This window comes from Lonchura striata, chromosome 6, assembly GCF_046129695.1.
Source record: "Lonchura striata isolate bLonStr1 chromosome 6, bLonStr1.mat, whole genome shotgun sequence".
In the NCBI taxonomy this organism is placed as follows: domain Eukaryota; kingdom Metazoa; phylum Chordata; class Aves; order Passeriformes; family Estrildidae; genus Lonchura; species Lonchura striata.
Genome location: NC_134608.1, coordinates 5,305,949 through 5,319,893, shown reverse-complemented (window position 1 = coordinate 5,319,893; position 13,945 = coordinate 5,305,949). Strand labels below are relative to the sequence as shown.

Below are 13,945 nucleotides of genomic sequence, written 5' to 3'. Positions count from 1 at the left end.
AGATGAAGAATATTAAGCACTATGCAGAGATGAAAACCAATCCAGGGCACCCTCCCTTTAAGCCATGTGTTCACAGGCTTCTAAAGGAGGGATACCTTCTGTAGTACTCCCATCTGCTCGCTGGGATTTGCTGGTATTGAGTTCTCTGGGACCTTTGCAGGCTCTGGAAACAGGGTCAGTCCTGGTACAAAGCTCAATCTCTTCATTTTTCCCAGTAGATTTCTTTTTATCTCATATTTCCCTGTTTGGATGTAGTTTCTAAGAAACTCAAATGGATTTGGCCCATTCTTTCAAATTTTGCTGTTCTCTGCCTGAAAACAATCTACTAAACTTAAGTCCTAGATGCACACAGAGCTGTCATTAGATCATAGGTATTGTTATTTAATACAGTATTGACCACAGTATTCAGAAATTCAACATTCAGGCAGCTACAGAGAACCATTCCAAATCCATTGCACACAGAGCTGGGGGCATGAAATATCCCAAACACTAAAAAACTCAAGATTTTTAACACACTGGACTCTGCAACTCTGTTTTCTAATTGGCAGTTTTTGTAAATATGCCTATTTTTTCTTGCCTGATAGTCAAGAAAGAAAAGAAACCCAGACCTACTGGTGAGAGATTCTGCAGCATTTTTGGGACAAGGCAGGCTGCTGTAAAAAAGATATATGTTTTTCTGAGGGGGAGGCAGTGCAGGAAGGACATTTTGCATTTGATCCTGTAATGGCTGCACACAGATCAGCCCTGGTGCCTTGGCCACCAGGTAGATCCAGTTTAATCCCACAAGAGCAGCTACAGTAAAGTCTCCCAGTGGCACATTTTGGCCAAGAGGCAGCTCTTACCTGGGGTTAAAGGGTAATTACTCCCAGTGAAATGTGCCTGGCCCAGCAGCAAGATCTCTTTGCAGCTGGCTGGAAAACTGCTTGGAGCTGAGTGTTTTCTGTGGATGTGGTGATGCCTCAAGATGCTCATTTAAAGCCAGGAAAACTTCATGGTTATAGTCAGAAACAGCTTTGTGCTCAAAGGACATGTTGATAAGACAAGTGACTGTCTGACAGGTTGACTTCAGGAGGCTCACTCCTGAGATCAAAGTCAGATTTTATCAACAGTTAAACCTTTCCTTTTCCTAAACGATCTGTATTTCCTAAACCATCCTTGGTTTGGTCTCTCTCACTCCTCCAAACCATGCTGAAAATGTGTTTTATTCCATTTATGTAACTGCCTTTGTGTGCTGCACTGCCATTCTCTGTACTCACACAATCACTACACCAGTGTGACCAACAAAAGAGCAAAAATCATTTTATTTGGTGTTTCCTCTGAGAATGAGCCCAAGTTTGGCTTCGTTCAGCTGTGATGCTCTTGAACCCCATTTTCTGAAGAGAATGTTGCAGCACTAAATACCAGCTATCTACTAGCAAAAGGGATGTTAAAAAATTCAGGTGTTTTTTATTTTTAATGATCCATTTGTCTTTTCAGGCTCGTGAGCAGGCAGTGAGATTGCTGTGATTTGCAGCCACAGGCTGCCTGTTTCCTCCTCTGCTTCCATGGAAACACATGTTGGATGAGGCAGAACCAGGCACAGACTTGAAGTACATGATTTCCAAACTATTTGCTTTTCCTTGCAAGGAGTCCTTTACCTCCTGTTGTTACAAAACTCGGTGTGAAGGGGAAATCTCTCTAGGGAGAGTCAGCTTTTGGAGGTGTCTGACTGGTGCTGATGCACAGGTTTGAAAGAATAATCCCTGAGCATGTGAAGATGCTGCTCAGAGGTGAAATGCATGAGACAGAGCAGGGACAGTGTGTTTTGGAGCTGGTGTCACTCTGGCTGTGGCATTTGGGATCAGTAAGAGTTCTGCTTTTATGTAAACTCTTGCTTTACTTTCATCTCCTCCCTGGAGAGGTGAAGATTGTACCTTCTTCTGCACTTCAGGACCCCAAAGATACCCAATTAGCAAATGTAATAGTTCCACGTGTTCTCTGGGCAGCCCCTCTCCGCCCTGGTACAAACCTCTCTCCTTCAGAGTGAAAACCAGATTATTTGCAGTTTGCTGGTAAAATGAGGGAGAGCTGGGAAAAGGGCAGCAGCTCACACAGAGCTGTGTGTCACAGCTCAGTACAGCTCTCTGGTGTGTTCTGTGTGGGGAGTTCATTCAGAAAGAAATGGTAGGAGAAAATGGCCCTAAAGTGACAGCCACCAGCTCTTCCTAGTCCTCACATGCAGCAGTATCCTGGGCTCTCACCCTGCTGGGACACAGCTTGCTCTGCCACCCAGTGCCAAGCTGGAATCCCACTGCCATGGGAGCCAGACCCTACTTTGGGGGGCAGAACCTGCTGTGGTGGCTGAGTTTGCAGGATCTGAGCCTCACCCTTGGCAAATGCACACCTGGTGTCTTCTAGTTGATTCCTATTTGTCAGTAAGAGGGGAAAAAACTCTTTTAGATGTGGTGATTGTAATGAGGCACTGAGGGAAATGAGTTGCTGAGTGCTGCATTTGCAGGATGTCTTTCCTGCACGGAAAAGAAATGTATTTTATCTTCCATCACCTGCAAAGTATTCATATTTTGAAGGCTGCTCGTGTCTGTGGCAGCCTAAGCACAAAGCAGGGCAGAAACCTTTTTTACAGAACAAACCCCAGGCTATGCCCTTTCAGCTGCAGGAGAGGATGGAAGCCTCATCACAAAGCCCTGTCTCAGGCATCAAGAAGTAAAAGTAAATGTCAGTCCATGCTGTCTGATGATTCCACAAAATTCACACTAATCAGAGCTCTTCATTAATTATTTAGCTTCAGGGAAATGTGCCAAAGGGTTCTGACACTTGGGAAGTACAAAGTAATTGCCACGTTTACTTCCCAGCTAATGGGGAGGCCAAAATAAATTGCAGCAGGCTGAGTGGCCCTGTGTGTGTGGGCAGGGGCAGGACCTTCCTGCCCTTGCATGTGATTCCATCCACAGCCCAGGACCCACAGAGCTCCCCAATGTCTCAGAGGGCTCAGGGCTGTCCCCGGGTGTCAGCGTGGGCTGGACATGTCACCACCAGAGCCATCCCCATCCTCCCGTCCATGCAGCCTGTCTGCCTGCATCATGTCTCCACGTGCCTTCTGCCCAATCCAGGGCTGCTCTGGCTCCTCCAGCCAGCAAGGGGGCTGCTGGTGGGTTTGTTGTGAGTTACCAGAGCAGGACTGGAGCCTCTGTTGGGAGCAGGGAAGAGCCACATCCTGCAGGAGGGCTCTGCTCACCTCCTGGCTGCTGAACGCGTGGTGCCAAACCAGCAGCTCCCCCTGCTCCACAATAAGTAGGTCTCCACTGCAGGTTTGCAACCTGAGAAAAACAAACAAATGCAGAGCAGTGTGGCTATATTTATCTGAAATTTAGAAGCTGTGGTTCACAGGGAACTTTGATCAGTTTAAATGTCAAGCAGTCTGGGAAAAGAATGAGGTGGGGAGGAACACAGCTAAAAAGAAAAGTGTTTTGGAAAAGGTAAGAGTTGCTGCTGCTTCCAAAACAAAGTCCTTCTCCTCTGACCCCTGTATTTATCATCCTAATCTTGAGGTCTGGTGCCTCTCAGCATCAGGCTGAGGGTACTCAGAGGCTGAGGTTTCCAAAGCCCATCCCCACAAGTGCTGAGAACCAGCTGGACTCAGGGTCCTGCCCAGAGTTCAGCAGGAGCTGATCACATCTACTGTGAAAGAGGAGGTTCATCCAAAACAAAATATGACAATTGAGCTTGGGGGTTGGTTTTTTTTTTTTTGTTTTTTTTTTTTTTTTTTTTTTTGGTTTGCGAAACAAAATAAGATTGTGGCTTTCCTGAATTTATAATAGTTTGAAATTAATGTCATGCCATTGTGGTTTATCTCTGATTCATCTGCAAGACATTAATTTTAAGTACCTGTCCTTTTAAATTCAAGAACCTCACATGGGATACAAGGAATACTGTGCTTTGGATCCTTGGATGGATTTATTAAGAATGAACTAACTGATATAATATAATGAGGTATTTGGTGGTACCTGGCTCAGTCAGGGAGTTTCACCAGAGCCCCATATACTTAAACGTTTGTGAGGAGAGAAACACTTAAGGAAAGCAGTTCTGAAATCCCAGCAGACCTTTGGTGAATCTTGCCCAGACCTATTTAAGTGTTCTCTTTGGAAAGCCCCCATTTCTGCAAAAGCCAAACCTGTTGCAAGGGAATTCACCATTAATGCAGAGTATGTAGTATGCTTCCTTCCACCTCACACTGCTCGTGTGCAGTGCTCTGGGATACAGCTATATTGGGATCTCTGCAAATCAGCAGCTACCCTGAAATTCCTGATGCTTCCACCATATCCACATGCTGTGGTTAAATGTGCTTCCAATAAGGAAAACACCTTCCCTTGTTTAGTTTTGTCCAGTGGACTTTCAAGCTACTTATTAATTGTAAAATAGAGAAAAATAATTCTGTTTTTCATGTATATATTCAAATCCACCTTATACCTCCTGTTTTGTTCACACTCATCCCAGGATAGAGAGCTATCAGTCCTCCTGCAGAAGCAATCAGGAAAATGTGGTTTGTGGTGTTTAACAATATCGTCAGGGAAATCTGAATTCTTCAGGCTTTTTCGTTTGGTTTCATAATGTGAAATAGTCTTGCTGGATCTATCTTTAATCCTTTAGCCTTGAGAATGGGAAATTAAATTGTCTTTTCTCACATACATGGTGTCAGCATCCAATCAGGATCTTTTCATTGTGCAGAGAGGGAGCGAGGTTATATGATAGCCAAGTGCTCAGAGATAGGATCTGTTCTTTGGAGAGAAACCCATTTCCACAAATTCAGTGGGTTCAACAGGGTTCTTCATTTTTTTTTTTTCTTCTCTCTTTCCTCCTTTTGCATCTGTTTGCATAAGATAACTAGTTTTAGGGATGACTGATCTTAAGTTCCTAATGAGCTGGCTTCAGGGTGTGGATTTTCATGGCATATTCTGGATGCTGGAAGCTTGCTTGACCTTGCTTATAGTATTTTCTATAAGAAATGTACATGTGATCTGTTCCCTCTGCCCCATGTGAGGGGCTGTGCTGGGGCAGGGCCAGCCCCCCACTACTCAAACCGTTTCTACTTTTCTGTGTTGTTTCACTTCCAACAGATGCCCTAAAATGCCACACAAAACCATTTTCCCTGTTTGTTTCCCAACAAACACAACTCTGACCACTTTTCAGCCAACACTTCTGGCACATCATTTCCTGATCTAATTCTTCTAATTGCCCTAGAGGCCCATAATAACATTTAAATTCAGAGTACTGCTTCGTCCTCCAAAGCATTTCTCCAGCCAGTGCCCACACAGACTCTCAGCAGAACTCTGCTCAGTTCTCCCCTTCTCACAGCCTTGCACTGGCACTTCTGCCTTTCACATCACTACTTTATGTCCTTCATTGCTCCTTTTGGCTTCTTTTCCCCCACTTTGTGCCACGCAGCACCGTGGCACTGCTGTGATAAGCAGCCACGCTGCCTCCTCCATTGCTTTTGCAAGCACTGTAGGCTGTGTTTGCTCAGGACAGGAGCAGCTACTTCTTCCCCTCCCCCTGTCCAACCTGTCCCAAATTTCCCTGCAACCTCAGCCAGGATTTCCCCATGTTAACAGCCAGCTTCCCAGGCTGGGTATGACTGGAGCTGTCCCTTTGCAGAGAGCATCCTGGTACCCAGGTGTGTCCCATCTGTGGAGCAGGCTGTTGAATCCAGCAGTGTGGCAGTGATTTGCTTCTGTTTTCCAGGGAAAGCTGGGGTTGCCATGACAATTGTGTGCTGCCCGAGCCGGTGCATGGCTGCAGTATCCACACACCTCCACCACAAACGCTCTGCCCTCCCTGCAGGGCGGGCTGGGGGATGGAAAGATGCCCTTGGTGAGATGCTTGAAGCAGCTCTCCAGCATAGTGAGAAGCTCAGGCCCTTCTGGGGAGTACCCTTCCCCAAGGAATATCACTTTTTGGGCACATCTGAAGCTGGGGAAAGGGGCTTGACTACATTAAGTTATTCTGCACCTTCTCCCCTGGCCTGAGTGCCAGGTACTGGAGCAGAGGAGCCAGCAGAAATGCTGCAAGTCACAGCTCATTCTCGAGCACCCCTGGCTGCTTATGAGCATCCCAAACTCAATTAAGGGCTTGTGGCACTGCTGCGAATGTAGCCTCAGTCTCCTGAGCCTCTGCCTGCAGGCTGTTGGTTTAATTTGCAGTCACATTTGCAAAATTGTGCTTGGGCAGAGCACCCCAGCCTCTGAATCAGCACCTGGAGCTTCACAACTTGGGTGTGATCCCAGCAGAGCCAGAGCAAAGGGTGGCCCTGCAAGCTGGAAACAAAGCTTTGGCATTTTTTGGGAACAGCTTTCCTGGGGGCACACCAGGCTGCCTGGGCTCAGGATTTGGATGTGCAGAGGAGCAAAGGGCAGGACAGAACCTCTCCCTGGTGGCTTGTGGCACTGCCCTGTGGCACAGCATCACTTCCCCAGCTCGGGCACTGAACACCAGACCTTGCTTCAAGAATTTGCTGAACGTGCATCATCATCATCATCATCCCTTCAGGGCATGCTTGGAGAAGAGAAGAGTCCTCTGTGTCCCTTACACAACACCAGGCAGGGTTTCACCATTTCCAGGAGCAGTGCAATCCAAATTCATCTTTACAACCTGGCCTCATCTCCCCTGGTCCAAGAATGGCAGGCAGTAACACCAGCCTTGCAAGCTGTGCTGCAGAAAGGAGCGAGGCTCCTTCGTTGGAGCACAGATGTTGTGCTGGGTGCTGCAGAAACAAAACTCCAAAAGCAGAGGATGCCCCAAATTTAAATAGACCAAGCAGACCCAGAGACCTCAGAGAGATGACTCCCAAGGTCACGTAGGAAGCCTGTGGCAGACATGGGGACTGAACAGAGATCTCCTGAGACTCAGCCACGCTCTGGTCTCAGGACTGGCTTCTCTTTTGTCTTTCAGTACATTAAGAAGATCAGTTGATGAAATGGAATTAATAATGCCAGCTGCAGCACCAGCAATGCTGTAGTAGAGAAAAATTTCACAGCACAGGCTTAGAAACAGAAGGCTTGAAAATGGAAATAAGCTGCAAGCACTTCCCTTTGTAATGGGGGACTGCAGGAGGTCAGAGAGAGTTTTAGGGTCTCTTTAGCTTTACTGATCAAATCTTAAAGGAAGAATGAAGATGTAGCAACTACCTCCCCATGAGGAGAGAAACTCATGATTTTAAGGATCCCAGCAACTGAAAAAAGTAGTCCCACTGGAAAGAATCAAAAGACTTTTCTAGGTCAATGGCAGGAACAGAGCCTTTATTTCTATGAACCTCGCAGTTCAAAAACAACATTAAAGAACCAAGAGAAATTATCCACCTCTGACGAACCAGGAGTAAATCAAAACTCATTGTTATGTGTTAGTTGTGCTGCTGCCTGCAGTAATCAGGGAGCTCAAATGGCCACAGGAGACCTGGCCATCTCCGGGATGGCTGCTGAAGAAGGTCTGTGCCTGTTCACTGAGGCACATCAGTGGCTCAAAACCCAAAATTGTTTAACAACAACATCAAATCTAAGGAGATCCCCCCAGAGGGCTCAAAAGAAAGGCCACCTTGTTCCCAGGGAACGAAGCAAGCATGAAACTGGTCTCACCTGGGTTTTTCACCAACTCGTTTGGCTCATGGCACTGGCTTGCTGCTGAAAATCTTACGATAATAGGATCTTGTAATGCAGTTATATACATTTATTATACAGTTATATATGGTTATTTTATAGTTATATGTAGTTACATAATCCTCTTATACAGTTGGAACTCTTGAACTTGGAGAAGGGGAGACCTCAGAGCACCTTCCAGTGCCTAAAGAGGGCTGACAAGAGAGCTAGAGAGAGATTTTGGACAAGGGCATGGAGTGATGGGAGAAAGGAGAATGGCTTTATCTGACAGAAGGCAGGTTTTGATAAGATATTAAGAATAAATTCTTCCCTGGCACAGGCTGCCCAGGAAAGCTGTGGCTGCTCCATCCCTGAAGTGTTCAAGGCCAGGTTGGATGGGGCTCTGAACAACCTGCTGGGATAGTGGAAGGTGTCCCTGCCATGGCAGGGTTGGGAACTGGACCATCTTTAAGGTCCCTTCCAATTTACACTTCTATGATTAGATATATCTACATATATCTATATCTAAAAATACACATCTATATTCTCAGCCTTTGAGCAAAGATGGGTATGAAGAGCAGTTTTGATGAGCAGAAAGTGAAACAGAGGCAGCAAAGCAGAATCTTAGCATGCCTCAAAATCACACTTCTTGTCCTTGTGAACAGTCCAAATATTTTGACTGGTGATTAAAAAAATGCTATAAATCCAGACACTTTAAGACTTAAAAAGAAATTGCAGAGAGGCTGGAACATTACGTGACATGACAGGACAAGGGGCTTCTTTTGTTGTGATTGTTCAGCTTCAGACTTTAATTCTGCCAGTTTAAGACCATATTGTCTTTTTTTACCAGCTTATTGATTCCTTTTGTGGTCTGAAGACCTGAGAAAAAAGGTAATTCATCACTGCATTACATCTTCTAAGAGAGTGGCAAAGACCTGGGGCAAAGGACAGCAAGGACAGAGCTGTCTATGTGCTTCCTGTACTGTGAGAAGTGATGGACCTGAAATATCCATCAGCATCTCCCAGCTCATGGCCTTGCCATTTGAGCTGCCTCTGAGCAGCTCTGCAGACCAGACAACGTGCAAGAATGAGCACAAGACAGTGAAAAGGATGAGAGCAGAGCCAGGATTTGGCCCATCCTTCTGCTATTGACAGCCTCCTCACAAAAATGTAATTGCTGGCTGCCCTTACTTAGAGTGCTCAGTCAAAAATTCCCCGTTGCTCTTCAGAGCCTCGAGACATATTAATGCAACTTTTAAAATAGCATCCTCTCTATTTTTGTTGCTAATGCTGAGAACAAATTAGCTTAGAAAAATAACCCAATGATCTCCCTTAATGCTATTGTTCTCCTAAAGTGCTAAGTGTCAGGATCTTTCAGCACCACGTCGCAGATCTGGCACTGCCCTCAATGTGTCCCACGGAGTCTTGACGTGGAATGATGCAGGAAAACACAGTCAGTCCAAAGTGCCGTCAAAGTCACTGCACTCCAAAGTGGTTTCAGCTCTGAGTGTGGATTTTTAATCATTAAATCATCTTTGAAACCAGCTGACTTCCACCCCTGCCCTCCAGCAGGGTTGTTATGGGACAGCCCATGAGTTTAGCTCCTGTGGTAGAACAGTGGGTGCTTCTGAGCTCTTATGGACTGTTAATGGTCCATTCAAGTATATTTACCTAAAAAAGCCTTAAATGTTGCTAACTCTGACCTCATCAGAGCTCATCAGTGGTGCACAGGTGGGTTGGGTCACCGTGGAAGCACCTTTGGAGGGAAACAAGGTAGGGCCAGTCCTGCTGCAGGATTTCCTGTCTCCCTGGAAGGAGCACAACCCTGGTGGCCACACACACCATGGCAGGGTGTCCCTGTCCTCTGCAGAGCTACACTTTGCACCTCATTTGGCCACCCAGACCTGGGTGCCCCACGCCTGGAATTGTTAAAGGCCAGGTTGGATGGGGCTTTGAGAAACCTTGTCTAGTGTATGGCATCCCTGCCCACGGGCAAAGGGTTTGGAACTAGATGAGCTTTAAGGTTCCTTCCAGCCCAAATCATTCAATGATTCTGTGATTCTGTGACCTCTGTTGGAGTTGGAGGGATGGAAAGAAATGAGGCAGACAGCAATACCCTACAGATGTTCACCTGGCCAGTGGCTTCCTGCAGTGATCCTATGGGTAACTTTATTTTACTGAGTGCTTACACCACACATCCTGCAGACACACATCATTATCTCCAGCAGAGCCACGTAACAGCCAAGTGTTGATGAGCCCTCTTGGCTTGTGACCTCACTAACACATCTAAAGACCTTTAACAATTTCAGTAACATCCCAATGGACAGTGCTCTGAAGCGAAGCAAATTCCACTTACTACTTTTCATCCTGCTCCTATTCATGATCACAGGAAAGCTCTCCTCCAACACTCTACTGCAGCTGATGCCAAGATCTCTGTGCAAGTCTCACCCTTTTAAGATCCAGGCAGTGCAATGTTTATTTGTGCCTTGCAGCCTGCTCCTGGTTTAGTTCTGTGGCAAAGAAGCAGTTCTTAACCTCAGGACTGATGGCCAAGTGCTTAGTCCCAATTCTGTCTCACTACTTACTAAATGCAAAACTCAAAATTTCATTGTGGAAATGCATTTTTTTTTATCAATGGCTATTTCAGTGCTGGATCCACCCAGTGCTGATGGGATTTTTGTGCAACTTCTGTAGTCACACACAGAGTTGCTTCTGGCCCCCACCTGCCTCAGGTCCTGGGACAAGTGAGTGCACACTGGAAACTTTTCTTAGCCTGTGTGCATTTTTATGTGTCTTCATCTTCATGTTCCAGTTCAGTTTTGTTTCTGACACAAATGCAGTGTTCTTGTTACTGCTGGTGAAGCGATGGGCTCTGGTGCCTGTGGATTAAAATAGTCCTGGAAGTAGTGTGGGAGAGTCCAATGACATGGGCCAGGTCTGAAGAGACACTTTTCCAAAGGGGAGTAAGAATTTAAACAGGAAACTTGATGGTGTGGTACATTTTGGTAGCCTGGAAGAGGGAATGGAGACATCAAGTCTGAGGTGAGAAAAATTTCTACAAACAATGAAGGCAAGGAGAAATCATTAGCAGAATGTTAAATGTACGTGGACCACTCTTCTGCCCAAAGGGAATTTGTCCTTCATACTTGACTGAGAAATTTGGGTTACAGTGAGATCAAACAGATCTTTTTCCTTTTCTCTGCTGTGTTGCTGGTGATACACCCCAGTAGCCACAAATTTTACCTATGCATTATGTTTGGGGTGTCTGTGGCTATTCCAGGGACAAAGATGCAGAAGTTTTATGTGAATTATGTCTCTGTTTTATACACACTGCTTGTAAATACTTCATATTATGTCTTGCTGCTGGGAACCTCATTGTAGAGTTGCAAAGAGTTTGCAGGGCAAAATGTATCAATAGGAAAATTTTCTACTATTGTTAATGGTCTAAACCAATTGTTCCATGCTTAGAAATCATCCCTTGCCAACCTCTTTCTTCTTTTTTTTTTTTTTTTTTTTAACAAAGCCAAGAAGAAGACAAAATACAGATTTGTAACATTATAGATGGTTGAATCTTACTGTATGCAATGACAGCTGAAGCCAGTTCTGCCCCAGTTATTTAAGGATTTCCCTGTTAGGGGAACGAAGATGCTGGGTTCAAGCCTAAGGAAGTGTTTTTGGGGATCTCAAGGATGGTTTTTAAACATGAACAATAGCTGTTGGCCTCTGTAATTCCAGCAGAGTTTCCTAGGTGTGGTGAATTTCCTTAAATTTTGGATTTCTTCTATAAGATGAGTTACTTGAGGGAAGGATAAGTGATCTATTACTGTCAGTTGGAGGAGATATGTATTAACTCAGGTATTAAAAACCTTTTATTTTTGGAGCCAAAAGAGCAGAGGGGTTCAAACTCTATTCCCCACACTGATGAGTATCTGACCCACTGTGTCTGTGCTGGTGTCTGTTTCCACATAAAAAAGCAAAATTCAGTAAAATGCAGCTAAAGTGAAATTATTTCATGAACTGTGATGATCTAAATCCAGCCTTAGGACTGAGAGGTGCTCCACTGGGGTCATTCTGCCCAAAATGACAGGACAGAGTCTGATATACTGGTCACTCTTCTGTGAAATGGGTGACTTTTAAGGGAGTTTCTTAATATTCCTAGGCAATCCAAAATCTGAAAATGTAAACAGGTTGGGTGGCAAAGGATTTTCTTTCACAGTGTTTGTCATGGATGACCATTGCATGGTTATGATGTCTCTGCAAGGCTATTCATAGAAGTTTATTGCTGGGGAAACTGAGGCAGAGGCTGTGTCCTGCTAGGGAAGGAGTGGTGGTGCCCACTACTGTTAAACTGAATATTAAAATTCAGCTATTAGTGTGCTTTTCACAAATTGTCCTGTATTCCTGCACTCTTACACCTCAAATCCCGATTTATGCAGCATTTTGGGCAACGAGAGGAGACAGCACAGCCAAACCTGGTGCACCTGGGAGTCCTCAGCATCCTGGTGTGGCAGGGCTTGGCATGGGGAGCCACACGGGTCACCCCATGCTCGCAGGGTTTTCCAAAAAAATAGCAAAATAGGGGCTGCTCTGCGGGGCTTGGATCCTGACCTTGTTTATTTTCCTGCCTGCTCCCCGACCCCACCCAGCTGGGCAGAGGAGATGGAGGCAGGGAAATCTGGAGGGGTTGTGTGAAATTTGGCCTTCACAAAAAGAAAAAAAAAAAAAAAAAAGGAAGAAAAAACCAAAGAAAATACCAGATTCCATCACTGTCAAGAAATTTCTGGAACATGAACAGTCACAACCGTACTGCCACATAGGAAACACTGCTCAGCCCCCCCGCCACGCTTTACCCGCACCCAATTTGTTTTTATTTCTTTGCCGTCAGGTTGCCTTTTAACCATTTCCATGGCTTAGGAGGCTTTTGATTTGAAAAGGGACCGCATCCCCTTTTCAAAGGAGCCTGCTCCCTAGGGCAAGCACATCACACTGCTGATTTGCTGCAGTGGAGACCGCAGCGCGTACAATATGCCCTCCCCCTCCGCCTGTGCTGCTTACAGCATCAGTCCGGAGCCGGGCGGGGAGACGGCAGCGGTACCCACCGAGCACCCATGCTCGGGAATGCCTGACTGCTAACGCAGCGCCTCCGACCGCGAGCACCGGCAAGCCCCCAGCTCTCCGAGATGCAAGCCAGTGCCGATTCCACCAAGATGGACTGTCTTTGGAGCAACTGGAAATGTCAGGGTATTCTATCTGTTCTGGTGTTGCATGCTAGGACTGCATGGCAGAGGAGGCAAAGGCAGGATCCATCCATTTTTGCATTGTTCACCTGTGGGCCTTTGCATGCTGTTTCCTCTCCCTCCCCGCGAAGCTTTTTTTTTTTTTTTTTTTTTTTTTTTTCCTTTGGGGGTGGATTTTAAGAAAGAAAGAAAGATTAAAATCCCCTATTTCTGTTCTCGGAATGCGTTTCTCCCATCCTCAGGTGTCTCGCCCTGAAAGCATCCAGGATACAGGTCCTCCCTTCTTCCCACCTTGCAGCTCATTCCCGAAGCATCCGCCCTTGCCGTGAGCGGCGTCATTCCTCATCCTCGGGATATCGCTGCCATCATTTCCCACCTTTCGGGCTTTAGGGCAGCCGGGTGCCGGTGCATCGGTGCCCGCTGGGGCTGGTGGCGTTTGGGCTCCCGGGTGCCTCCTGCCCACGGACACACCCAGAGCCGGGCTCAGCCCTGTGCCACACAAAGAAAACGCAGCTCCGGCAAGAGGGGCGGCAGAGCCGGGGCACCGCGGGGTGGCCCCCCGCTTCCTACTTTGCTCTAGGATTATTAAAAAAAAAAACAAAACAAACAACAACAAATTAATCCTTTAATTACGCTCCCGAGCACTCTTTTCGGGGGGTGAAACATTGCGGTGATGTTGTGTCGCTGCCGCGTAGGCGAAGGGAACAATAGCATCTCCCTTTTGGGTTGGTTCGCAGCGTGTTTGGAGCGGGTCGGGGCTGGGTGGGGCTGGCCACCTTCCCGAGTGCCTTGGCCAGCTTTTTCAGCCATTTTTAGTCGGCTTTACACTTCCCAGCCGGCGTCCAGCCTTTGTTTTGATAAAAGATAGTCTCTGTGACGCTGCTCGGTGGGGCAGATTAGAGGGAGAAAAGCTAGCGGCCGATCCTGCCGGGCGGGCTGGGGCTGCTTCGGGCAGGCTTTGTTCGGATGTATTTTTGTAATTTTAAGGTGCATGTTTACGCCGAACAGTCAGTGCATGGTGCTCCCAGCAGGGTGCCTGGGAGAGAGATTACTCCATGGCATCATCTCATTAAAGGGTCCAGG

At 46.4% G+C, this 13,945-nt stretch overlaps 1 protein-coding gene across 2 annotated transcripts in view; it reads left to right on the top strand.

The window, feature by feature from the left end:
• RTN1 (reticulon 1) overlaps window positions 1-13,945 on the top strand; it is a 123,816-nt gene that overhangs the window by 94,128 nt on the left and 15,743 nt on the right. Inside the window, exon 1 of one of the 2 annotated variants that reach the window (XM_021554534.3) lies at window positions 12,514-12,866. The exons of the other annotated variant lie outside the window; for it this stretch is intronic. Within the exon in view, the coding sequence (XP_021410209.1) occupies window positions 12,806-12,866 (61 nt within the window). The 5' untranslated portion in view covers window positions 12,514-12,805. Of the gene's footprint in view, window positions 1-12,513; window positions 12,867-13,945 lie in introns of those variants that run through there. 2 annotated transcript variants of the gene reach the window in all.